The 24,857-nt window shown below is 24.7% G+C and overlaps 1 protein-coding gene across 3 annotated transcripts in view; it reads right to left on the reverse strand.

Moving 5' to 3' along the window:
• Positions 1 to 4,844: 4,844 nt before the first annotated feature.
• Positions 4,845 to 24,857, reverse strand: part of LOC117177349 (HMG box-containing protein 4) — a 27,935-nt gene continuing 7,922 nt past the window's right edge. The window contains exons 2-5 of one of the 3 annotated variants that reach the window (XM_033367978.1): positions 22,806 to 23,347; positions 16,870 to 16,945; positions 16,653 to 16,772; positions 4,845 to 5,535 (exon numbers count right to left, since the gene is read on the reverse strand). In XM_033367978.1, coding sequence (XP_033223869.1) covers positions 5,123 to 5,535; positions 16,653 to 16,772; positions 16,870 to 16,945; positions 22,806 to 23,347 — 1,151 coding nt within the window. In that variant the 3' untranslated portion in view covers positions 4,845 to 5,122. Of the gene's footprint in view, positions 5,536 to 16,589; positions 16,773 to 16,869; positions 16,946 to 22,805; positions 23,348 to 24,857 lie in introns of all 3 variants that reach the window. The other 2 variants (XM_033367976.1, XM_033367977.1) reach the window with 2 other exon arrangements.

The raw sequence follows: 24,857 nt of genomic DNA on the forward strand, positions 1-24,857 counted from the left end.
TAATTTAATAAAAGCCTTTAATTACGAATCTGGAATTTCAACTGTCAACGGATTTAGAATCGTTTCATCAAATTAATTATTGTTCAATTTTTAATACTTAAAGTACAGATCCATTAAAAAAATTATTTATTCATATTTACAGTTGATAAAATAAAACTCTTTTTTATCAAAAATTGTCAACTATAAACGTTTTTCATTTTTAATTGTTTAAGCATTTAAGACTGCATGTTAAAATTCATTAAATTAAAAATATAACTTTAAAAATAAAAATCTAAAATAGATCATTTTTCAGGTAATAGATTTTCGAATTATGCATTATAAACTGAATGATATCATAATTGAAAAAGATATCAATTCATCTAATTATTTAAAAAACTGTTGAAATCCAACTTGGACAGATTTTTCTTCTGAAAATTTGTAAAATTCCCGATCAAGAAATAAATTCACCGTCATTTCCTGGTTTTTCTCGGTCTCAAAAAATTATTATAATCCCGGTTCAGCGGCCAACCTGAGCCAGCATCACAAGTTAGAATTGAATGAAAAGAAAAGAATCTCTCTTCAACTAGTAAAGACATAATATATATATTTTTGCGACATTTTGCTTTCGCATTATTCACGTATTCACAATTTACGTCTAACATTAACTTTTACATAAACTGAGTCATTATTGAAAAACTGTACATCCATTACAAATAAAATCTTAGCTTTAGGATTCAAAGTGCCTTATGAGTATCAATTAAGGTAAACCGACCAGTACAGAGACAACCTATAAAGTATGTCCAATACTGAGACAATAATAAATATCGTTGAGTATTTTTTATATTCAAACATAAGTCATAAAAGTAAAAATTTTCTAGTATTTTTGAAGTTCTTTTGAATTTGCTACCACTATTTATTTTTGTTCTGACAAGTTATAGGTTTAGTAAAAACTAATACAAAAATACTCAAAATCTGTGAGTGAACTGTTGTCAAATTTGCCATTTTTTGTATTTTCAAATTTAATATGTTTAAGAATAAAATTCATAACTTCTTTAGCGTGTTTTTAATTATATTTCGCACTATTGTTTTAGTGACATAAAAAAATTCTTTATAAGATCCACACTTGCCGTTTAATTGAATATTTATTCTATAAAAGTTGCTCACAGCAGTTTATTGAAACCTCCAATTTTGCCAACTGCTCGGGTAAGTAATTTAATAGTAACTCATGAATTTAATTTTTCAATAAAAATTATTAAATATGCATTAACATTTAATATTAATATTTGGTTAATTTTATACTAAAAATATAAATTTTCAAGCGAAAAATGGAATAATTACAGCTTTAGTTAAAATCTTAATTTTCAACTAAAAAGAAACGAATTTTCAGCTAAAGAAATTAATTTTTAATAACAATGATGAAATTTTGACCAACTAGTGTAATTTTCAACCCAAAAGATGAATTTTCTATAAAAAAAATTAAAAAAAAAAAAGAATTTACAACAAAATAGATTTTTTAGCCAAAAATAGAAGAATTAAATGTTCAGTTAAAGCAAACAATTTCCAAACAAAAGAGGTACAGTTCTGATAAAATATATAAATTCTCAACTAAAAAGATAGGAAGATTACAAAGATTATAAAAAAAGGATATACAAAATCAAAACTAGAATAGTTCAATTTGCAGTTACAAAAGTAAATTTGAAACAAAAAACTCAAGTTTTCAGCAAAATGAATTTTTTAAATTCAAAATTCAACAGTTTGGTTGAAATTTGTTTTCTTTCTTGACTGAAAAATTTTTTTAAATTAATATTTAAACTATTTGATTGAAAATTCGTATTTTTGGTTCTAAAATTTATCTCTTTAATCATGCGAATTTCATATTTCGCAGGCAAAAATGCAACAGTGATTGAAAATTAATCTGTTTAGGTTAAGGCTTTACAAATTTTATTAAAAATTCGATTTTTCCTAAATTAATTCGACTGCTTTCAATTTGTAATTAAAATATTTTTTGGTTGGAAAATAACTATTTTTTTTTTATCAGAATTCACCTTTTTGGTTAAACTATACTTCAATTTTCTAACAAATTGTTGAATTAAAAAAAACAACTATTTTCTACCAAAAAGGTGAATTCTAATAAAAAAAATATAATCGCTGATTTTTTAACCAAAAAATATTTTAATTATAAATTAACAACAATTAAATGAAAAAAAATTAATTTAAAAAGTAAACGAATTTTAACCCAAACAGTTCTACTTGTAACCAAAAGAGATAAAATTTCTACCAAAAGAGATGATTTTCCAACCAAACAACATTTTTCATTAAAAAAAGAAAAAATATTTCAACCTGACAGTTGCATTTTTGCTAAAAAATATGAAATTTATCATTAAAAAGATCAATTTTCGAACCAAAAAGACGAATTTTCAACAAAATAGTTGAAATATTAATCAAAACAAATTTTCAGTCGATGAAATTGTCAACCAAATAATAAAATTTTTACCCAAAAAATAATTGAAATTGTTTGAATACTTTTTTCAATTTATGTACTAATTTTAATTAAGATTAATTCAAAATCAAAACTTAGAATAATGATAAATAATCAATTAAAAGTCAAACGTGGAGCTTTTAAGCAATATTTTTAATATTAATGAATTTAATTTGATAATATCTGGTTATTTTGGCAAGCAAAATGTTATTATGTTCATATGAATTTAATTAAAAAATAAAGAAAATTTCCATCTTACACAGTGAAAAAACATATTTTTGTGAAATAGGTTTTTAAAAAAAATTAAATTAATTCATTATTAATTAATGCATGTAGCGACAAATTTTATCCATATTATTCCAGGAATACGAATAATAGATGACTGGAATTTAAATACGAACTCTAATCTAACTTTTAGATCAGATATTTAAATAAAAAACACTCCATGCATAAATTGATAAAAATTCACTTTGAGTTCATTTTTGCTTCAAAATAAGTCAATATAAGTTTATAATCTTTTGAAAATCACAATAAAGAAACAATAATTTTTTTTTTTTTTTAAGAAAAATATTTCTTTCAAAAAGTGTGGTTTTCACTGTATAATATGTAAATTCCTTCTAAAATACTTTGTTTCCGATAAAGATTTATTTTTAGTATCCAATACATACTTTAAACTCTAAAAAAAATGGTTAAAACACTTTTATGCCGAAATAGAGTTCTGAGAATAGAGTCTGAGAATTTATGAGAATCTCAAAATTTATTTTAGTTAATAGAAAATTGCATTTTTTCATTAACTTTTCGGTTGAAAATTCACCTCTTTTTTTAAAAGTCTGTCTTTTTTATTTTAAAGTTTACCTGCTTTAGCAGAAATTAAATCTTTTTTTGTTTATAAAAATGCAATTGTTTGGTTAGAAATTAAGCTATTATACTTCCAAATTCTGCCCTTTTGATTGAAAAAATTTGTCTTTTTGGTTTGAAAATTCAATTCTTTTCGTAGAAAAAAAATTTGTTACAAAAATTCAATTTTTGTTGTTACTGAGTTAACTGGAATCTTTTTTGGATGAAAACTCTACTTGATTTGTAATACAAAATGCTTCTACTTCAAGATTAATTTCATATTTTTTTTAAAAAAGATGCAATTATTTTCTAGAGAATTCCACAGTTTTGTTAAATAGTTATCCTTTTTGGTTAAAAATTTATTTTTTGTATGAAAATTCAACTTTTTGGTTAAAAATGGTTCTTCTTTGCTTGATAATTCAACAAATTTGTTTAAAACATTTGGTTCAATCACTTTATTAAGAAATCACTTTTTTTGTTGAAAATTTATATTTTAAGTTAAAAAGTTATCTCGTTGCTTAAAAGTTTAATTATCTTGTTATAAATTAATCCTTTTTAATTGAAAATTCAACTAATTGGGTCAAAGTTAAACAACATTGTGAAATTTTTTTGATTGAAGGCTTATGTTTCGTTGAAAATTTAACTGTTTAGTGGAAAATACTTCTTTTTTTTTTGTTTAGAATTTAATTTTTAATAAAAAATATAACTTTTCCATTTTTTAAGATTGATATTGTTTAGTTCAAAATTCACGTTTTTTTTATAACAAAAATTCTTTTTTTGTTCGAAATTATCTTTTTTTTTATGTAAAAATGCATCAGTTTCGTCGAAAATAATTTTTTGTTGAACAGTCACATTTTTTGTTTGAAAATTGAACTTTTGTAAAGAAAATTTGTCTTCTGGTTTGAAGGTTCAATAATTTAGATCAACTTTTTTTTCTTTTGTTGTATAAATTTAATTATTTTTCAAATAAATATAAACTATGACACTTTATCGTTGGCAATTTGTCTTTTTATGTTTAATATTCAACTATTATTTAAAAAATTCAATTATTTTGTTAAAGAGTTATATTTTAAAGTAGAAAAAACTTCTTTTTTTGTTTGAAATAAATTAATACATTTGAAAGTTTTAAATGTGTATATGAAACACTGTTTTATTCCGCTTCTCAAATATTCTATGGTAAAAATATCATAAGACTAAAATGCTGATATTCGAATATTAATGATCTGAAATAAAAAAATTATTCAAATAAAAATCAGAGAATTTTGAAAATGTCACGCGTCTAAGTTTTCCGGAGAGTGAGTCTGACAGTGTTAAATAATAATTAATGAGCTACTGCTTTGCATATTTTAAATTCCTGAATATGTCTGAGCTAGAAAATAATTTATATTCAACCGCTGATATAACCTGAACAATAAAAATATGATTAAAAATCATAAATTCACTTGAATTCTTTTTAATTCTCCTAAATTCGGTCATACTCTCGGGAATTTAAGAATTCTATGAACAAATTAAAATGCATCTTTAAAATCGTACCTATAATTTCTAGTTCGAATTTTTGTCACCAGGTGGCGCATCGCAGCTTAACCATTCTCAATAACAATTTATTTTTGCTTTCTAATGTATTCTACACTTGTAAGTAAATTGTATTATTTTATTTTGATAAATCCCATGGGATTTTCCTTGTCCCAGCATTAGCTGATTTTGTGTCCCACTTAATAAAGTATTTTTTGTTCTAATCGAAAATTACTGTCCCAGTAATGGTCGGTTTACTTTACTGCAATATAACCAGAGTTATCGAAAATATTTGTACATTTTGTGGAACATTCGTTAGAGGCCGGGCATAATGTAAGCTACATTGTCCAGCATTTCCGAAAGTACTTCTGGCTGCGCTCCGTCTGCACCAGGTACCTGCTGGGTCAGGCAAATCAGAGGCCCGAGGGCGCAGAGCAGCGAGTCCAAAAGAACTGAAAGACTGCCCGAAACCGCGATCTGGCCCTCATGCTCCTTGAGTCGCTCGCCAATTATCGTTAAACTCTCACCGAGCAGTTTCAAGTGAGCAGCCACGTCGACTGGTTGCGTTCCCACCACTTTGTACATTCCGGTTCCAATCACCGGCTCATTTACCAAATCCTTGCCACCTCGATTCGACGTCGGAGATAGAGACAGATTCCCAATCACTGAAGGAACACCAAGTTGAATCGTCTTCTTCGAGGAAGAAGGCTTTGTTTCTTTAACGGCATCTGCACAAAACAAAGGCTTATCATTTTTTTTCCTAATCAGGGCGCCTGGCGAAATTACGGTTTTTTTTGGGCTATATGCGTTTCAATTTCGCACCAGTAGTCTTCTAAAGAGTTTGAGAGCAGGGAGCAATTCTCACGAGGAGGAGAATATGCTCGACTTTTATACGCTTTGAGAAATTTATGAACATTAATAGGCACTTTGAATTAGGATCTAAAAAAGCGTATTTTCGATCTTCATTAAAAATAATTACGTTAATTAAATTTCGCAGGAAAATGTAACCCTTAAATTCGTAAAGAGCGCCTAATTTCAATGCTAAAAGAAGTCAAAGTAGTAGAAAATATATGATTCGGATTAAACAGTGCCTTAAAGAGGGTTGCTAACTCAGTGGACACAAAATTTGGCGACATCTTTACGACATCCTATGTCGATGTCGTTACAGTGTCTTTATGATATCGTAAAGACGTCGTCAGATCATACGACATATTTACGATATCGTAAAGATGCCTTAACGACATCGACATAGGATGTCGTAAAGTAGTCGTAACTATGTCGTAAAGATGTCGCCAAATTTTGTGTCCACTGGGTACAATATCTGAATTAAAGTGCTTTAATAAACATGTTTTGATCAGAATTAAATCAATCCTTTCTTCGACCACCAATGTAAATATGAGTCAGAACTTATGTAGGGCCTTCATTAAATTAAAAGGAATAAAAAGCGAAATTACTAGAAAGTTCGTTTATTAATAATCTGACGTTTCGGCTATTCATGCGTTTTTTTCAGAGAATTTTCAGAGAATCCGAATAAATAATATATAAATAAAAATCGTCTCTTACATCTTATCACAAACAAATTTTTTTTAAGTAAAAGAAATACAAATTCCTGTGCTTATTTTCTTGTAAAAAAAAACAAGAATATTAAATTTTGGATTCAAGCATGTCCATAGCTAAGAGTCAATTTAGAAAAAAAATACTGATGTGTCACCAATTAGAATTAAAGTATACAAAATCGTATCCTATAAAAGCTTAGAAAAATAGAAGAGGCTTTTTTATTGAGAAACTACATCTTAATTGATCAAAAAACATAATGTTTTTGGAAGACAAACTATGACAAATTAGATAAGAGACATACATTATGGCGATAAATTCTTTAACACAGAATAAAGGCGGCATTTAAAGGAACTGTAAATGAGGAAAGCGCACATTCACAAAGTTAAAATTCCAGTTACTTTGGCGCGCTTTCCCCATTTGCGCTTCATTCGAATGGCACCTTTATTCTGCATTAATTGATTTAGAAATGAATTTTTAACTAAAATGATGGATCTTCAACCAAAAATATAAATTTTTAACCAGATAGTTGAATTTTTTACCCAAAAGATTGATTTTCTACCAAAAAAGACTCACTTTGAACTAAGTACATAAATTTTCATACAAAAAGATCAATTTTCAACAAAATGGTTGTTTTTTTTCATCTAAAAAAATAATTTTCTAGCTAAAAATAGAAGAATTGAATTTTCAGTTTAAGCAAAGAATTTTCAAACGAAAAAGATGAAGTTCTAATAAAATATATAAAATTCCAACTAAAAAAGATTAAAAGATTACAAAGATTATAAAAAAAAAGATTTACAAAATAAAAACTAGAGTAGTTCAATTTGCAGTTAGGAAAGTAAATTTTAAACAAACAAACAAAATGAGCTTTCAGCAAAATAAGTTAATTTTTAACACAGAAGATGAATTTTCGATTTAAAAAATAAAAAACGAATTTTCAACAAAATAGATTTTTCCATAAAAAAAATTATTTTTTACCTAAAAATAGAAGAATTAAATTTTCTCTTAAAGCAAACGATTTTCAAAACAAAAAAGATACAGTTCTGAGAAAATATATAAATTCCTCACTAAAAAAGATAGGAAGGTTACAAAGATTATAAAAAAAGGATATACAAAATTAAAACTAGAATAGTTCAATTTGAAGTTAGAAAAGAAAATTTGAAACAAAAAACGCGAGTTATCAGCAAAATTAATTAATTTTCAATTAATTTTTACTAACAATGACGAATTTTCAACCAAAAATATGAATTTTTTTCCTAAATAGCAAAATTTTCTATGAAAAAAATTTTAGTTACATATTTTTTTTCAATAAAAAAAAGCATTCTTAACAAAAATGTAATATATACATTTTCTACAAAACAGAACATTTTTCAACGGAAAAGATTACAGTTCTATCAAAAAAGGTAAATTTTCCAACAAAAATGTAATAGTTAAAGTGAATTTTCAACTAAAATGATTAAACTTCAACCAAAAAAATTTAATTTTTAACCAAATATATGAATTTTCAAATAAAAAGATCAATTTATAAACCAAAAATAGAATAGCTCTATTTGCAGTTAGAAAAGTAAAATTTAAACAACAACAAAACTATTTTTCAGCTAAATTAATTAATTTTCAACTACAAATATAAATTTTCATGTAAAAATGGTATAGTGACATCTTCAGTTTAAAAAAATCATTTTAAACTAAAAAGAAACGAATTTTCAGCCAAAGAAATTAATTTGTAATGACAGTAATGAATTTTCAACCAAAAATATGAATTTTTTACCAAATAGCGAAATTTTATATCAAAAAGATTTTCAACTTGATTTTTTTTAACCAAAAATATGCATTCTTAACAACAAATATAATATATACATTTTCTACAAAACAGAACATTTTTTAACGAAAAAGATGACATTTCTATCAAAAACGGTAAATTTTCCAACAAAAATGTAATAGTTAAAGTGAATTTTCAACTAAAATGATTAAACTTCAACCAAATAATTTAATTTTTAACAAAAATTTCCAGTAAAAAAAAGTTAATTTTTAATAAAATAAAAGTTAATTTTTAATGAAATGTTATCATTTTCAACCAAGAAGGTATTTTATTAAAAAAATGAATAGTTTTGATTATTATATTGTATTAATTTTCAAGCGAAAATAGAATGGTTACAGCTTCAGTTAAAAAATTTATTTTCGACTAAAGAGAAACAAATTTTCAGCCGCAGAAATCAAATTTTAATGACAGTGATGAATTTTCAATCAAAGATATTATTTTTTGACCTTTTTTGTTTTAAAAATTCAAATTTTGGACTGTTTCAGAAAATTTCCATATTACTTTAAAATTTATGCCAAATTTTTGTGATCTACAGTTTTTGCTAGTGAATAATAATAAAAAATGATTAAAAATTGTTAAAAGTTGAGTATGCCGAACCTGAAATTTCTTCAGATACAATGAAAGAAAGATACTGTAATTTTTTTGTTTCGAAAAAAAATTTGTAGTGATGTTTCCAGCGTTCAAAAATGGTCAATTTTACGTTTTTTGAGCGATTTTGACAAACTTTTGAATACAGTTTCTTCTAACTTTCAGAGGACTTTCAAATTCACATTTCTAATAAATATAGTTTCAACATGTCCTTCCTTCTGTAGTTGGCACCAAAAATATTATTTGTTGAATATAAATCCAGCGATTTTGTACTGAATGAATATTGAAATACAAATAACATGGATAATATAATATTTATTCATATACAAATATCTACTTGAACCAAAGAATTTGTATTGCAGTGTCAATAATACCCCTTTTTACCCTATATTTCTATTGAAAAAAGTAAATTTTCCACAAAAAATTGAATAGTTCAAGTGAATTTTCAACTAAAATGATAAATCTTCAAATAAAAAAAGTAATTTTTGACCAAAAACATGAATTTTCAACTAAAAAGATAAATTTTCAGTTAGTAAAATAAATTTTCATCCAAAAAAGAAACGAATTTTCAGCCAAAGAAATTAATTTTTAATCACTGTGATAAATTTTCAATCCACGAGATGAATTTTATATATATAAACGAATTTTTAAATAAATATTTTTTTTTAACAAAGAAATGAACTCTTAACAAAAAATAGAATAGTTGCATTTTTTACAAAACAATTTTTTAACGAAAAAGATGACATTTCTAGCAAAAAAGGTAAATTTTCCATAAAAAATGGAATAGTTCAAGTGAGTTTTCGGCTAACAACATCAAATTTTTACCAAAAATAAAGTAATTAAATTTTAACTTGGTAAAATCAATTTCAGCCAAAAAGGAAACGAAATTTCAACAAAATAGTTAAATTTTTAATCACAGAAATTAATTTTCAAAAAAAAAAAAAGATGAAGTTTCAACTAATGAGAGTAATATTTTACCAAAAAAAAGACGTATTTAAAAAAAAAGTTGAATATTTACATTTTTAATCAGAAAAATAATTTCTAATCAGGTAAAAAACTACTTTTCAACCAAGACGAATTTTCTAGCAAATTAGACTAATTTTTAATAAAGTACATGAATTTTCAACCAAATATTTGAATTTTTATTCAAAAAGAGAAATTAGATTTTTTTGCATGATTTGTATTTTAAATAGTTTAAAGATCCTTGAAAAGCTGTAAAATTTTATTTCAAAATCTTGAGAAATCTAGAAGTTGTTTAAAATTTTTCAGAACTTCTAAAGAACTTTTAAAATTAATTAAATTTGTCTTGCTACTTATAGAACATTTTCTTAATATTCCTAGGAAAATTGAAAATGATTATCCATTTTGAAAAATTATTTTAACAAAATATTAAAAAATATTCTAAGAGATTTCCAAAATTGTGGGGAACATTCTATTCATTTTAAAATAGGTTTAGATGTTCTGAAAAAGTATTCAAAAATTTTTTAAAATTATTTGATATAACTTCAAGTTTTAAATTAATTTTGAATCTTTTCAAAACTTCTAAATATCTCTTAAAATACATAAAAATTCAACATTTTTCAAAAAGAACAATAAAAATTGTAACGTTAAAAGTTTAATAAAAGCTGTTTGAAATTCTAAAAACTCCAAGGTTCCTGTGTCAAAAATTCAGTTTCAAATTTTCTTAAACTTTTTTTTAAACTTTAAACGAATTTAGAATAATTTTATCAAACAAATTATTGTTCAATTTTTAATACTTAAAGTATGAATACATTTGAAAAACTCGTTATTTATTTATTTATATTTACAGTTGATAAAATAATACTGTTTTTTATCAAAAATTTTCAACTTCAAACGCTTTTAATTTTTAATTTGTAAGCCTTCAAGACGGCACTTTAAAATTCTTTAAATTAAAAATATACACTTAGAAATAAAAATTTTAAATGAAGAATTTTTAAAGTAAAAGATTTGTAAAATTCCCGGAGTTTTGTTAAAAATTCTATTATATGTGATGCAACGTAACCAGGCGTCTATTCAAATCCTAGACAAAATTTAACAAAATAGTTGATTTTTCAAACAGAATGATTAATTTTCTACCAAAAAATAAAATTTTTCAACAAAATACACCGATTTTCAATGAAATAGATGATTTTTTATCTACAAAAAATTAGTTTTCAAGTAAATAACTGAATTTTCAACTGAAAAATATCAGTTTTCGAAGAAAAAATGGAATAGTTTAATTTTTAATTAAAAAATTAATTTTCTATACAAAATGTTTGTAACCAAACCGATAAATTTGCAACTGAAATGGTCAACTATAACAGTCGATTTTTCAACTAAAAAGATAAATATTCAATGAAGAATATTAATTTAAATAAAAGAGGAAATTTTAATAAATTCGGGATAAACTGAAACATAAACTTCAAAAAAAAAATACAAGTTAAATTCTAAGGAATTCGATATTCATGAAAATTCGAGGTGAATTAAAATATAATAAATAAATTGAAGACAATTCAAAAATAAGGCAAAAATCAACAATTATCAAATCAATAATTAAAATTTCGTTTAAACTTATTTTAAAAAATATGTAATTTTCTATCAAAAGAGTGGATTTTAAAAATAAATTTTTGAACTTACAGACAAATTGACGAATTTTCTGTACAAAACAGTTGAGTTATCAAATTTCGATAGAAAGTTAATTTACTACCAAAAAAGTCGAATTTCCAACAAAACACAATAACTTTCAACGTAAAAGTTGAATTTTCAACTAAACTAGCTTAATTAAAAAAAAAACAAACAAAGTTAAAACAAAATAGTTGAATTTAAAAAAAAAACTTGAATTCTTATTTTAAAAAGAATAAATTTCTACCAAAAACAGAATAGGTCAATTTCCAATTCAAAAATTCAAGTGACTTCATAAAATTCAATCCTGGAAAAAAATTACCTGACAATTCCAGATTTTTTCCAGGTACAAATTTTAGTCAGTTTATTATAAATAATTTTTTTTTTCAGTTTCTAGGAATTTAATTATTATTAAAATATATTTTGAAATATTTCAGAACGATAGATTAATAAATGATTAAATAATACTTAAAACATAATAAATAATATCTTAGATTCGCCTCTAAAGTCCGTGAATTTGAATAATAATTCAAAGAAATTTTTATTTTATATCCTTATACTTAAAATTCAGTACATATCCAGATAAAATAATGTGGTTACTGTATTAAATTCAAATTAAACCGCTTTAAATTCCTAACTTATTAAGTAGAAACTTGGATTTTCAAAAAATCTATGAATTTTTAACCAAATAGTGGAATTTTCCACCGCTAAGATTAATTTTCTCGCAAAAAGAATATTTTTCCAGAAAAAAAGTTAGTTCTCAATCAAACAGTTTAATTCTCAAAAGAAAAAGATAATTTTTAGAATAAATAGATGAATTTTGAACTAAAAAATATCAGTTTTCAATCAAAAATAGAATAACATTTCCAGTTAAAAATTATTTTTCCACACAAAAAAAACATCAATATTCAATTACAATACTTGAATTTTTAAGCAAAAAAAAAGTGAATTTTTAAACAAGACGATTAATTTTTAAATAAGAAGATTAATTTTCGACCGAGAAAGACGAGTTTCCGAAAAAATATACGATTTTTTAACAAAAAACAGTTAAGTTTTCAACTAAAAAAAAAAACTAATTTTAACTAAAAATTCTCAATTTTCAACCAAACTAAAGAATTTCCAAATAAAATTATGAATCTTCATTTGAAATAGAAGAATTGTAAAGAAAGTAGTTCAATTTTCAACTTATTAGTCTTATTTCCAAACAAAAAGATGAATTTTCCACAACCAAGACGATTTTTCAACAAAATACATGATTTTTCAACGATATATTTGCATGATCAAATACAAAAAGACAAATTTTCAACCAAAAATGGAATAGAAGATTCATTTTCACCAAAGAAGATAAATTTTATAGAAAATACATGAATTTTAAATTAAAGAGATAAATTGTCAAACAGGAAATGAATAGTTAAATTTTAAGTTAAAAGTTATTTTTAACTAAAGCGACGAATTTTCAACTAAAATGATGAATCTTCAACTGGAATAGTTGAATTTGACACCAAAAATATAAATTTTCAATTAAAATGATGCTACTTTAACTAGAATCATTAAATGTCCAACAAAAAGATTAATTTTCAGCCCTGAAGATTAGTTTCTATAAAAAAAATCAAAATTTGCAACTAAAAAATATAATTTTTCAACTCAAAATTAAATAGTTATATTTCCAGTAAAAAAATTAATTTTAAGAAAAAAAAAATTTAACAAAGTTGCAAGTAGTTCAAGTTTCAACAGCGAAAGAATTATTTTTCGAAGTGCTATAATAAATCCATGTAGAAATTAAATTCTGAGAATTGAGAACAAGAAAATAAGTACTATCACCTTATTTTTAAATTTATGTAAATATAATTTTCATAAGATTCTTGAGAAAATTTAAAAGAGTTTTAAATATTTCAGGCTTGTTAAAAAAGAATCTAGAAGATTTTTAAGAAATTTTTTTATAATATAGGATTTTACAAAATATTATGAAAAATTCGAGTCCTTTTAAAAGATTTTTAGAACTTTTAGAAGTTGGGAAAGAATAAAAAAATATTTGATAAATTTTCGAAAATTTGTCCGAGGTTTTAAATATTTCTAATATATTTTAAACATCCTTAATTCCTGAAAATATTTTTAACTGACAAGAATTTTTCTCAACATTTTGAAATATCATTCCAAGTTAAAAAAAATTACCTGACAATCTTCTAAATTTTCCCAGCAATTTTAAGAAAATTTGTTTATTTTCTTGAAAACTTTCGAAATTCTTTTAAATTCTTCAAAATAAAAAATTATTTAAAATTTTCACACGAGAATAAAAAAATTCTTTTTTTTTGTTTTTGTTTAAATCTTGTCAGACCTTCTAAACCTTCTCATTTCAGGGTGGCCATTTTAATCGAAGAAAAAAATTCCTGGTCATTACCCGGTTTTTTCCCGGTTCGCAAACATTTTTCACGTCCAATGAAATTTTAAAAATTGAACTATATTCTAAACACTTTTTCCATATAAAGTAATAAACAACAAATTAAAGCATTCAAAGTAATTTTAAGCTAGAAATATTAAAAATTGGCAAATACTTTTTTTTAACTTAACAGTTCTTAAATTACAAGTTAAATTATTTTTATTTTAAATAGTCTAGGCATCCTTTAAAGATTTTAAAATTTTATTTCAAAATATTGAGACATCTAGAAGTGGTTTTAAATTTTTCCAAATTCAAAATAATTTTTGAATTTTTTCTCTAACTTTTAGCAAATCTTGCAAATTAAAACAAATTATATTTGAATTTATAAATAACGATAGAACACTTATTATTTGTAAAAATATCAGTAATTTTAAGGGATATTTAGAAGTATAAAAAATTTTCGAATTAAATTTAGAACTTGAAATGAATTTAAATACTTACAACCGAATTAAAAATAAAATTTAGATTTTTTCAGATTTCAAACAAATAATTTATAATTTTTTAAGAATAATTGTGAAAGACTACAAAAGAATAAAAATTTTCTTAAGATTCTTAGGAAAATTGAAAATGATTTTTCACTTTCAAAAATTATTGTAACAGAAAGTTTAAGAAGATTTTAAGAGATTTCAAAAATTATCAAAGAAGAACATGGAAGATTTTAAGGATTTTTTTAATTTGCTGGATTTCCAAAAATTGTAGGAAAATTCGATTAATTTTCAAATATATTTAGAAGTTCTGAAAAATGTTAATACACTTCGTTTAAATTACTTGAAATAATTTCAAGTTTTTAATTAATTTTGAATTTTTTCAAAACTTCTAAATATATCTTAAAATTACTTAATTTTTTTTTACAAATAAGAAGTGTTCAATTGTTGTAAATCAAACACTTTTTAAATAGACTAATTAAAATTTTAACGCTAAAAAATTTAAAATTCTTCGAAAATCTGAAGATTCAAAGCTTTCTGTATAAAAAAAATTCAGTTTCAAATTGGTTTCTTTTAAATATTTGGTTTCAATTTACTCGTCTTGAATTAACTGTTAATTATTGCTAAATATTAAATACTTATTCTTTTTCTGCATTAAGAAATTGCAAATTAAATGGGATAAAAATTAAATAATTTAGGCTCACAATATTTTAAATTTAATAAAAAATTTTAACTATGACTATATTATTATAAATTTAATTTTAAGTAGAAAATAGTAAAACGCATGTTTACATTTTTTAATGGCTAAAAAAATTAATAGAAATAATATATTAATAAATTTATTTATAAAATTTAATATAAAGGCCTGAAACTCTGAATTAAAAATATATTATTGATAAATCATGAAAATTTTTATTTAAAAATAAAATTATCGGAATCAATAATATATTAATTTCAATTCTTATCAAGAATTGTTTGGTCAAATCAATTATTGTTCAGATTTCTATACTTAGAGTACAAATCCATTTTAAAAATAATTCATTTATTTATATTTACAGTTGATAAAATAAAACTGTTTTTATCAAAGAATTTCAATTTCAAATGCTTTTAATTCCTAATTGTTTAAATTCCAAAAACTGCACTTTAATTATTTTAAAAACTGTTAAAATCAAACTTGGGCAGACTTGTTTTTTTATTAAAAAATCTTTGATTTTAAAAACTTCTCATTTTTAATTTTGTTTAACTGCATTTTAAAATTCATTAAATTAAAGTATATGCTTAAAAATTAAAAATCTAAAATGTAAAATTTTTCAAGTGAAAGATTTTCGAAGCAAGCATTCTAAACTAAATGATATAATAATTTATAAAAATCACAATTTAGGAAATCATTTTAAAACGGTTGAAATCAAAGTTGGACAAAATTTTTATTCTAAAAATTTGGTAAAGTTTCCGGTCAAAAAATAAATTCATTGCCATTTCCCGGTTTTTCCCGGTCCAGCGACCACCCTGAATTTACAAAAATTATTCAAATTTTTCCTGCATTTTTGATTCATTCTGCAAGATTAAAAAAATTGCGTTAAAATCTTTTCGAATCTCCTTCGACTATTTTTTAAATAATCTATAATCTTTTTAAATAAAGTCTTCATATTAATTTTTCAAAACAAAAAAATTATTTTAACTTTTCGTAGGAACCTGAAATTATTTTTGCAGAATTGCAAAATTTTGCTTTAAAATCTTTCCAAGACTTTTTCAAAATTTCAGGAAATAATTCAAAATGCTTTGTGATCTTCTTTTCGATATTCTCTTGACATTCTGTACAAAAGAACCCTTTTAAAATTTTCCATGAATTTTAAAAACTGATTAAAACCGATCAATTTTTAACCAAAAACGGAAGGGTTTAATATTGCAATTAAAAAAATGAAACACGCTCTCGAAAAAATACCCACGATTTAATTTATTGAATGAAAAGTTACTTGTTGTGATTGTTCTATTTGAAAAAGAGACTAATAATGACTGTGTGGCAGCCCTTTTTATTTTTTACAGTTACTTCTAACGGAAATTCTTTTTTTTTCAAAGTGCCTGACTCAAATAGGGGCCAAATCTTGAAAATAGGGCCTTTAGGGACCTTAACTGAACAAAGGGTAAAATAGAAGATATAGGAACCAGTTTGTAAAGCCTGCGTTTTAATCTCTCGAAAAAGGCTCGGAATTTTTGAAAATATCCGGTTTGCCGGTCCAGCGCCGACCCTGAAGGAGGGAACTTTTTACGGAATATTTTAGCAAGAGAAAAAAAAAGTTTGTCACCCTCTATAGCCTACATTAATAATGAACTTAATACTTTTGTTAATGAATTTCTTGCGCGATGCTGGTGGTGGCATTTTCCAAGTGGCTTCATCCTTACTTGTAGGCGTTGAGTTTGGCTTTGCAGCTAGTCGTTTCGCGCGTCGTCGCCAATTGTACTTCTCCAGGTTCGGAACGGTCGCCCACAATTCTCCAAGTCGTTTCGAAATAGCAGCAAAATCTTTGGGAGTTATTATTATTTTTTTTTATTATTAAATAGACAGTTTTTTGGTGTCAATTGTTGAGAATTTATTTGGATTTCAAAATTTAAAGCTTACCCATGTAGGGACATTGTTCTAACAATTCCTGTCTGATTTCCTTAGCCCATAGCATGTAAGCAGTGAATCTAGTTTTCTGAAAAGGAAAACAAACATTTTAAAAATTGGATTTAAAAAAAAAAACATGAGAAATTCCCACAAGCATGAAAATATGATCGACCTTTATGTGCTTTGATAATTTAATAGGCATTTATAAGCATTTTCAACTAGGATTTAAAAAATCGTTTTTTCGATCTTTATTAATAATTAAAAAAAAACATTTTTAACTAAAATTAAAAGAAATTAAGAAAAAAATTACTTTAATTAAATTATTTTATTAAATAAAACAAAAAATTTCATAAAATAATAAAAAAATTATTACTTAATTACTTTATTAATAATTCTGTAAACTTCGAGATCTGTGCTATAAAAGCAAGGGTTCCGAGATCTTAGTTCTCGCGCCAAAACGTAATGAAATCAAGGAGTAGTGCCGTGAATTAATCTCCCAAAATTTCTCTCCGTGTAGAAGATTAATAATATTGATGCAAGAAAAAAAATGTCTTTCTAAACACTTTTTAAATTAGTTTTTAAATAAGAAATATAAATTTTGAACCTAAGAAATGAATTTTTACCTAAAATGATGAATCATCAACCAAAAATTGGAATTTTTAACAAAATACTTAAATTTTCAAAACGAAAGATTAATTTTCTGACAAAAAAGACTCATTTTCAACAAAGCACATGAATGTTTATATAAAAAAGATCAATTTTCAATAAAAATTTGAATATTGAAATGTTATAAAAATAAATGTTGATAAAAAAAATGATTTTTTAACCAATAAGAAAAGAATTAAATTTTTAGTTAAAGCAATCAATTTCCAAGGAAAAAATGAAATCTCAACAAAATAATTCATTTTTAAGCCCAAACAATGAATTTTTTACCAAAAAAGATAGTTTTAATAAAATATTTTAATTTTCCATTAAAAAATATAAATGAACAAACCAAAATAAGAGTCGTTCAGTTTGCAGTTAGAAAATTAAAATTTAAACAACAAAAAAACAACGAGTTTTCGGCAAAATTGGTTAATTTTCTACTAAAAATTTTAATTTTTGGGACAAAATGGAATAGTAACATCTTCGGTTATAAAAAATTAATTTTAAACCTAAAATAAACAAATTTTCAGCCAAAGAAATTAATTTTTAATCACAGTGATGAATTTTGAACAAAAAATATTAATTTTTGACCAAAAAGTGCAATTTTCAATACAAAAGATGAATTTTCTATACAAAAATGAATTTTTAAATAATTTTTTTTCAGATAAAGAAATGATTTATTAGCAAAAAATATAATAGTTAAATTTTCTAGAAAACAAAACTTGAATCGTTAAAGTGTCTTTTTAAATAAAATGATTAATCTTCAACTAAACAAAATTAATGATTAATTAAAGACATGAAATTTAAACTAAAAAGATCGATTTTCAAATAAATAGATTTTATCATCAAAAAATTATATTTTAACCAAAAATAGAATACTTAAATATTCAGTTAAAACAATCAACTATCAACCAAAAAAATGAATGCTTAATAAAATAATTTAATTTTAAATCTAAAACATGAATTTTCTACCAAAAAAGATAGTTTCAACAAAATATATAAATTTTCCATTAAAAAAGATAAATTTACAAACCAAAAATAGAATAGTTCACTTTTCATTAAAAAAGTGAAATTTAAACTACAAAAAAACGAGTTTTCAGATCAATGAATTTTCAATTAAAAATATAAATTTTCAACTAAAAATGGAATTTACATTTTCAGTTTAAAAAATAAATTTTCAATTAAAAGTAAACGAATTTTAAGCCAAAGAAAATAATTTTTAATTGCAGTCTCTAATTGTCAAGCAAGAATATGAATTTTTGAACAAATAATGGAATTTTCAAACCAAAACATTAACTTTCATCTGAAAACGATGAATTTTTATTCAAAATTAGAATAGTTAAATGATAGAAAATAAATGTTCAACCAACAAAATTATTTTTTATCTATAAACAGAAGAATTAAATTTTCAGTTAAAGCAATCAATTTCCATCGAAAAATTGAAATCTCAACAAAATAATTTATTATCAAACCCAAAAGATAAATTTTCTACCAAAAAAAGATAGTTTCAATAAATTATATTAATTTTCCACTAAAAAATATAAAATTACAAACCAAAACTAGAATAGTTCAGTTTGCAGTTAGAAAAGTAAATTTTAAGGAACAAACAACGAGTTTTCAGCCAAATTGATTAAGTTTCAACTAAAAATGTAAATTTTCAACCAAAAATGGAATAGTTACATCTACAGCTGAAAAAATTAATTTTCAACCAAAAAGAAACGCATTTTCAGCGACATAAATTAATTTTTAATGACAATGATGAATTTTTGATCAAATTGTGGAATTTTCAACAAAAGATTATGTTTCTCTAAAAAAAAAAAAAAATTTTTAAATAATTTTTTTTTCCCACCCAAGAAATGAATTCTTGACAAAAAACACTTACATTTTCAGTTAAAAAATGAATTCCAAACAAGAAAAAACTAATATTAAAAAAAAAGATCTATTTTCAACCCATAAAATTAATTTTCCACAAAAATAGATGAAATTTTAAACAAAGTACATGAATTTTAAGCCAAATATTTGAATTTTTAAAGAATTTTCAACCAGAAAATAGAAATAGTGATCAAGAAGCTTAAATATTCCACCACAAATTCAAATTTTCAATTATACATAAGAATTTTAAAGCAAAAACATGGATCTGTTCTATTTTTTGTAGAAAATTTATCTTTTTTTGTAGAAAATTTATCTTATTTTATAGAAATTTAATCACTTTTGTTGAAAATTAAGTTTTTTACTGAGAATTTAATTATTATACTTTTAGTTGAACTTGATCTTTTTGTTTGAAAATTCGTATCCTTTTTGGTTGAAAATTTATGTTATCAACTGAAAACTTATATATTTTACACTTTGTAAACAAATTTTATCTTTTTAATTAAAAAAAAATCACGTCCTTAATTATTAATTAAATTTTTTAGTTGAAGATTTATCATTTTATTTTAAAATACACTTTAACTATTCACTTTTTTCGTGGGAAAAAAATATTTAGTTAAAAATTTTTTTTTGTATAGAAAATTCATCTTTTGTGTTAAAAATTTCACTATTTGGTCAAAAATTCATATTGTTGGTTGTGCAATTAGACATTGTCATAAAAAAGCTTATTTTCTTTGGCTGAAAATTCGTCTCCTTTTAGTTGAAAATTTATATTTTTAATTGAAAATTTATTTTTCTGAAAACTCGTTTTTTGTTGTTTAAATTTCACTTTTTTGACTGCAGATTGAAGTATTCTAGTTTTGGTTTGTAAAATTATCTTTTTTAGTTGAAAATTTATACATTTTGTTGAAACTATCTTTTTTGGTAGAAAATTCATGTTTTGGATTTAAAATTAAATTATTTTGTTGAGAATTAATTTCTTTTTTAAAGTTGATTGTTTTAAATGAAAACTTAATTGTTCTATTTTCGATTAAAAAATATTTTTTGTGAAAAAAGAACCTATTTGGTTAAAAAATCATTCTTTGATGAAAAAAAAATATTTTTTTGAACATTTGTTTTTTTGTTTGTTGAAAATTGATCTTTCATGCGTGAAATTTCATATGCTTTGTTGAAAATGAGTCTTTTATGATAGAAAATTTACGTTTTTAGTTGAAAATTCATGTCTTCAATTGATAATTAATTTTTTTTTAGTTGAATATTAATCATTTAACTATTATATTTTTTATTAAGAATTCATTTCTTTGATTGAGAAAAAAATGTTTGATTAAAAAATTGTTATTTTTAATCGAAAATTCCACTATTTGGTCAAAAATTCATATTTTTTGTTGAAAATTAGTGACTTTAATTAAAAATTATTTGTTTAAACTGAAGCTATAACTATTTCATCTTTGCTTGAAAATTTATATTTTTAGTTGAAAAATAATTAATTTTGCTGAAAAATCGTCTTTGTTGTTGTTTAAAATTCACTTTTCCAACTACAAATTGAAAGTTAAACTACAAATTAAGCTACAAAATTAAACTACAAATTAAAAATGAATTATTTTCTTGAGAAATCATTTTTTTGGTTGAAAATTGGTTGCTTTAACTGAAATTTTAATTCTTCTATTTTTGGTAAAAAATTACTTTTTTTATGAAAAAATCAATTTTTTGAAAATTAGTTTTTTTTATTTGTTGAAAATTGATCTTTTTTAGGTGAAATTTCATGTACTTTGTTAAAAATTCATCTATTTTGGTAGAAAATCTATATTTTTAGATCAAAATTCATGTCTTTAATTAATAATAAATTTTTTTAGTTGAAGATTAATCATTTTAGTTAAAAAGACACTTTGACTTTCAACTTTTTGTGAAAAATTTACCTTTTTCGATAGAAATGTAATCTTTCTTTTTAAAGTTTGATTAAAAATTCGTTATTTTTAATAGATGATTCCACTATTTGGTCAAAAATTCATATTTTAGGTTGAAAATTAGGTAGAAAATTTATATTTTAAAAAATTTGGTTTAATTTTTAAAAATTTAATTCTATTTTTGGTTAAAAATCATTTTTTTATGAAAAAGAATATTTTTTTTATATGTTGAAAATTGATCCGTTTTTAAGTGAAATTTGTACTTTGTTAAAAATGTATCTATTTATCATTCAAGTTGAAAATTCATGTATTTAATTAATGATTTTTTTTTAGTTGAAGATTAATCATTTTAGTTAAACAGACACCTATCCCATTTTTTGTGGAAAATTTATCTTTTTTGATAGAAATATAATCTGTTTTATTAACAAAAAAGTTTTGTTTTCTAGAAAATTTAACTATTCCATTTTCTTGTTAAAAATTAATTTCTTTAATTGTAAAAAAATGTTTAATCAAAAATTCGTTATTTTTAATCGAAAATTCCACTATTCGGTCAAAAATTCATAATTTTGGTTAAAAATTAGTCACTTTCATTAAAAATTAATTGTTTTAACTGAAGATTTTTGCTTGAAAATTTATATTTAAGTTGAAAAATAATTAATTTTATTGAAAACACGTCTTCATTGTTGTTTAAAATTTACTTTTCCAACTGCAAATTGAACTATTCTATTTTTAGTTTTTAAACTTGTCTTTTTTTTGGTTGGAAATTTATATATTTTACTAAAACTGTATCTTTTTTGGTAGAAAATCCATCTTTTGGGTTTAAAAAAGAATTGTTTGGTTGAGAATTAATTTTTTTTTAAAGTTAAAAATTGATTCCTTGATCTGAACATTTAATTCTTCTATTCTTGGTAAAAAAAATTTTTTAAATACATATTTTTTTAATTGATCTTTTTTAGATGAAACTTAATGTGCTTTGTTAAAAATGAGTCTTTTATGGTAGAAAATTAATCTTTCGGGTTGAAAATTCAACTATTTGGTTACAAATATATTTTTTAGATTCAAAATTTATCATTTTCATTTGAAATAAACTCATTTAAAAATTGTTTAAAATGTATTTAGAAACAAAAGTTTTTTGCAATAATATTAATAATCTTCTAGGTGCATGGTTGGTTGTATACCTGGAAAAATTTAGAAATTGGGATATTGTAGCAACCTGGATACTTTGGCTCCTTTTACCATTAAAATTAAGCGCCCTTTCCAATTTAAAGCGAACAATTTTCCCACGAAATTTAAATACTATAATCATTAATAATAAAGATTGTAAACACGATTTTTTAAATCCTAATTCAAAATTCTCAAAAATTCTTATTAAATTCTCAAAGCACATGAAGGTCGAGCATATTCTCCAGCATGCTCTCGTGCTCATGAGAGTTTTTCCGAGCACTTAAAAAAAAAATCACTGAAAAAAGCGTCACATAATATTTGTATGCTCCCTAATAAAAAGTAGAGACAAAAAACCGTAAAACTTACGCCCTTGTCTTTCCTCTGTGCCTTCATCCTTCCGATAATTTTGCCATCCTTGATAATAAGTTTCTTTTTGCACTTTTCAAGCATGTACAAACTATTGGCCTGGGAGGGAGTTTCCTGACCCGGAGGTTCCAATCTCCTGAAACCCGTTTCCCTGTCATCAATCATCAGAGGATCCACATCGTCATCGGTCGCCGATTCCATGCTGTATCGTTCCTCATCGTTTATCCCGACGCCATCTTCTGAATCGGATCCTGAAGAATGACCTTCATTATCCGAGAGAGATTCGCCCTTGCCCCTGCTCGAAGGTCCATGCGAATTTTTCCTCGGCCGAGCTTCATTTCCTTGAAGACCGGGACTCTGCTGCTGCTGCTGCGATATTTGCTGCTGCTGTTCGAATCTATCGAGTAATTGCTGAGCCTGAAGCTGCTGAGCTTTCTGCCTCTTGTACTTGTTGTCCAGGTCATCAGGGGACTCAAAGTCCATAAGCTTCGAGGATTTTTTTCGCACTCGACCACTTCGGGATATCCCAGTGACTTCTAAATCTGCAAGATAAAGCAGACTGCACCTTGCCAAGAAAAGGAGAGTGTCCAACATACATCGCACTATTTTCTAGCTACGAAAAGGACTTTCCAGATGCCAACTGTAATAAAAGCTCTAACTACTACTACTACTGCTGCTGCTTCGTATACCTCGAAAAATGCATTGCAATTTTTTTTCACTGTAAGACAACGGCGATGCCCAACTCGCATTTTTACCTGTTTCGGTTACTACCCCCACCATTGCATTCAGCGTGTTATACCTCGCTTGCTTGTTCTGGCCTGGGATTGGCAAATGTCCGACTCGCACTCTGACCTGCTAAGGTTACCCCCACCATTGCATTCCGCGCGTTACCCTCGCTTGCTTTTTCTCGTCTGGGATTATATCTTCGAAGGGTGCACCCCAAAAGAGCGCGAGCTACCTAGAATCCTTCTCCTTCTAGTGGGACCCTTACCCCTCACACCTGTCTTGATACGCTTAGTCGCCGGGATTGCCCGAGGGCAGGGCCTATTGTCGCTAATAACCCTAAATCACCTCCGATGACCGTCCCAACTTATTCACTTAAACTTTAAAAAGAACTGATGCAAACTATTTGGCAGTCATTTTTTAGGAATCTATGGGCTTTCACGAGCCCAGGGGTATGTCATTTCTCATTAACAGACAAAAATTAAATAGCAACATTCCCTCATTCAATCGTGAAAATATGTAGATTCGGAGAATTTCTATTTTTAGTCAGAAATTTAGATTTAACATTATGAATAACTTAGTCATAAATAAATACCTTCAGATCTAAAGAAATCTTTGAAAAGATCAAGCTTTCTAGAATTTTCTATCGTTTAATACTGTCTGCATATCGAAAATAGCCTTATCCAAATTTCTGTCTGAAAATAGAAATATTCGGAATATACATATTTTCACGATTGAATGAGGGAAAGCTGATAATGAATTTTTGTCTGTTAATCTGAAATGACATACCCCTGGACTCGTAATAGCCCATAGATTCCCAAAAAATGACATCCAAATAGTTTGCATCAGTTATTTTTAAATTTTAAGTGAATAAGTTGGAACGGTAATCGGAGGTGATTTAGGGTTATTAGCGGCAATAGACCCTGCTCTTCGGCAATCCCGGCGACTAAGCGCGCCAAGACAGGTGTGAGGGGTAAGAGTCCCAATGGAAGGGGAAGGATCCCAGGTAGCTCGCGCTCCTTTGGTCATCGCCCCTTCGAAGACTGGCGTACCTGAGATATTTAAGGATTCCCCGCACTAAAATTAAGCTGTTGTCCCTTTTGGTTCCATTTTAGGAATTTCCCATGGAGTTGATAACTCTAAAATTCGAAGATTACAAAAAATCTTTCATAAAATTGAAATTGTTTCAACTTTATTTGTATAATATTCGTCTTTTAGTTATAAAATTATATATATATAATTAAAAATTTGTAATAAGGACAACCGCAGGATTTCGCCGGGAGCGGGTGCTAATCTGAAAAATTGCACCCGCTTCCAGCGAAATCGCGG

Source organism: Belonocnema kinseyi, chromosome 7, assembly GCF_010883055.1.
Source record: "Belonocnema kinseyi isolate 2016_QV_RU_SX_M_011 chromosome 7, B_treatae_v1, whole genome shotgun sequence".
NCBI lineage: Eukaryota > Metazoa > Arthropoda > Insecta > Hymenoptera > Cynipidae > Belonocnema > Belonocnema kinseyi.